General features: G+C 33.0%; 1 protein-coding gene across 1 annotated transcript; it reads right to left on the bottom strand.

Annotated features, from left to right (window-relative positions):
- Window positions 1–2,189: 2,189 nt before the first annotated feature.
- On the bottom strand, window positions 2,190–2,879 carry LOC140012764 (secreted RxLR effector protein 161-like). Its single transcript, XM_072061061.1, has one exon. The coding sequence runs from the start codon at window positions 2,877–2,879 to the stop codon at window positions 2,190–2,192; it is 690 nt and encodes a 229-aa protein (XP_071917162.1).
- Window positions 2,880–3,094: the final 215 nt, after the last annotated feature.

Raw genomic sequence — 3,094 nt, 5'->3', positions numbered from 1 at the left:
CAACAGGCTCTATGATGTTTATAGGAACATGAAGAGTTTGAAATAAATTTGGGCTGCTTTGGAAGCGAAATATAAACATGAAAAGAAAGGTATTGATAAATTTCTGACACTTAAATTTTTTGAATTCAAAATCTCTAATGATATGCCAATTATGGATCAAGTACATGAATTGGACATTTTGGTTTCTCAATTGAGTGAATTGCAAATTGTTGTTCCTGACACTCTCCAAGTGCGAGCAATTTTGTCAAAATTGCCTCCTTCTTGGCATAATTACAGGAAAAAAATTCTGCATTCTATAGAGAGTTTTACTATTGAACAAGTTACTACTCATATGCAAATTGAGGCAACCAATCGTGCAAGAGAAGCTATGATTTTGAGTTCTACTTGTTGTAGGCTAGCAAGAAGTCTAATAAACAGGAAATGGAAAAACTACTAGTAACAAATTGTATTGCTAAACAAGTTCAAATCATTGATATGATAAACCAGAATAATGTTAATAACAATAATTCAGGGTTAAAAACAAAAAAACCCCCGTGATATAACTAATACACAGAAAAGTCTCTCGTGGTTTCTAAATATGCAAAACGACACCTCATTTTTTTGAACTAAATTGTAAACTAATAGAATTCGTTAAATTTAATGGAATCCGGTAAATTTAACGGAAAACTTAATGAAATCTGGTAAATTTAACGGAAAACTTAACGGAATCCGGTAAAGTTTAACAGCAGAGACCGTCATTTTCGTTAAATTTAACGAATTATGTTAGTTTATAATTTAGTTCAAAACATGAGATATCGTTTTGTATGTTTTGAAACCACATGGGGCTTTTCTATGTATTAGATATACCATAGAGGTCTTTTTTCTTTTTAACCCATAACTTTACTAACTTACAAATCACAGAGGCTTGATCTTTTATCAATGTCCTAAAACAGAATTTTTGCTCCTTCCCTTTGTGTAGAAGTGCATGAGCAATTTATTCCCCGGATTCAATTGTGAATTCTCCCTCAAATTTGCACAAGAATTTAGGAAGTCTATGAACTTTGTGTTTTCACTTTTCTCTCAAAGTGGTTCTACGGAAATTTTGCAGAAAATTTTTATGCTAAAAAAGGAATAATAATGATGAACTTTCTCTCCTACTAACATATATTTATAGATCAAAACAACAAGAGGCAGTTTGAAACTGTTGGTAGACAGTTTTTTGACCAAAAGCCACGACTTTCCAACCAATAGTCAAGAAGAAACTTATCTGAAAAAAAAATGAAGAATCGTAACTTTTTAGGAAGACATTTCCTAGACCAATGACGGTTTTAATTCAAACACCTTTTCCTCATTTTTAACAATACCCCACATTGGAATTAAATCTTCAAAAATAAATATAGTAATAATACACCCTTGAGAGAAAATTTAACATGTAATGCATCAGGTGAAGTGTCGTAAATGACTTGAACTTTACCTTATTGAGAGTATACTAGAGTTACTTAATGATGCAGTGGATATAGCCGATCTTGAACTGATCACCATTTGTAGTAACCAAGACAATATACTACACACATAACTATGTCTAAATAGCACAGTAGTTCACAACGTTGTTGTTCAATTTTGGTCCTGAACAAATCCCTGTTTCATGATAGCTTTAGAGAATTTAGCCATTATCATTCTTATAAATGCAACCCCACATTTACTATCACATAGGTAACTCTACCATAGGTTCTGAAGAACTCTTATAGTTGTCATTAAATGATTACGCATACCCTACAACAATCAACAACAACACACGTTTATCATAGAAATGAGCAACTCATGTGCTTTAATTATTTGAGTATTATCCAACTAGTTTGCCTATTGAACCTAGGCCGTGGGATCTCCAATCTGCTAGGTTAGGTTTCCATCAGATTTTACTCATTGATTAGCTTTAGACCCATTCCCTTTGATAAAAACTTGACTTGCTTTCTTGGTAGGCTTTTAGTCAAAGCATCCACTAAATTTGCCTTTGATTTTATGAATTGAATGGAAATAACTCCATTCGAGAGCAATTTTCTAATTGTATTTTGTCTGCGTCTAATATGCCTTGATTTACCATTGTATACACTATTTTTAGCTCTAGCTTGAGCAGCCATACTATCACAATGTATACAAATGGCTGTGACAGGCTTTGGCCATATTGGAACGTCCTCTAGAAAGTTTCTAAGTTATTCTGCTTCTTCAACAGCTTTATCCAACGCTACAAACTCTGATTCCATTGTAGAACATGCAATACAAGTTTGTTTTGAGGACCGCCATGATTCTGCTGCTCCATCTAGTGTAAATATATATCCACTAGTTGACTTGGTTTCTGTGTTATCTGAAATCCAGTTAGCATCACTGAATCCTTCTAGAACAGGAGGATACTTTGTATAGTCTAGTCCATAATTTGAAGTAAACTTCAAATATCTTAGTATTCTAATTATTTCTTTCCAATGGTCATATCGTGGACTACTTGTATATCTACTTAGCCTGTTTACTGAATAAGCAATATCAGGTCTAGTAGAGTTCATCAGATACATCAAACTCCCAATAACTTGAGAGTACTCCAATTGATGAATTGGATCTCCTTTATGTTTTTGTAATTTGCAATTAGCATCAAAAGGAGTTACTGCTAGTTTACAATCCATTTGATTAAACCGTTGCAGTATTTTCTCAATATAATGTGATTGGGTAAGGACATATCCTTCATCACTTCTTTTGACTTTAATGCTCAAAATTTCATCTGCTTGACCTAAATCTTTCATGTCAAACATTGAACTCAACAATTTCTTAGTTGAGTTTACTGCATCCTTGCTAGTTCCTATTATGAGCATATCATCAACATACAAGCATACTAAAACACAGGAATTCTTCATTTCCTTGTAGTACACACATTTGTTACATTCATTTATCTTAAATTCATGTCATAACATCGCGTGATCAAATTTCTCATGCCATTGCTTAGGTGCTTGTTTAAGTACATAAAGAGACTTGACAAGTTTACACACCTTATTCTCGTCATTTTTTACCACAAAACCCTTCGGTTGTTTCATATAAATTTCTTCATTTAATTCACCATTCAGAAAGGCTG

The sequence above is a fragment of the Coffea arabica genome, chromosome 8e (assembly GCF_036785885.1).
Source record: "Coffea arabica cultivar ET-39 chromosome 8e, Coffea Arabica ET-39 HiFi, whole genome shotgun sequence".
NCBI lineage: Eukaryota > Viridiplantae > Streptophyta > Magnoliopsida > Gentianales > Rubiaceae > Coffea > Coffea arabica.
Note: the sequence above shows the minus strand (reverse complement) of the source record. Positions and strands in the feature narration are given on the sequence as shown.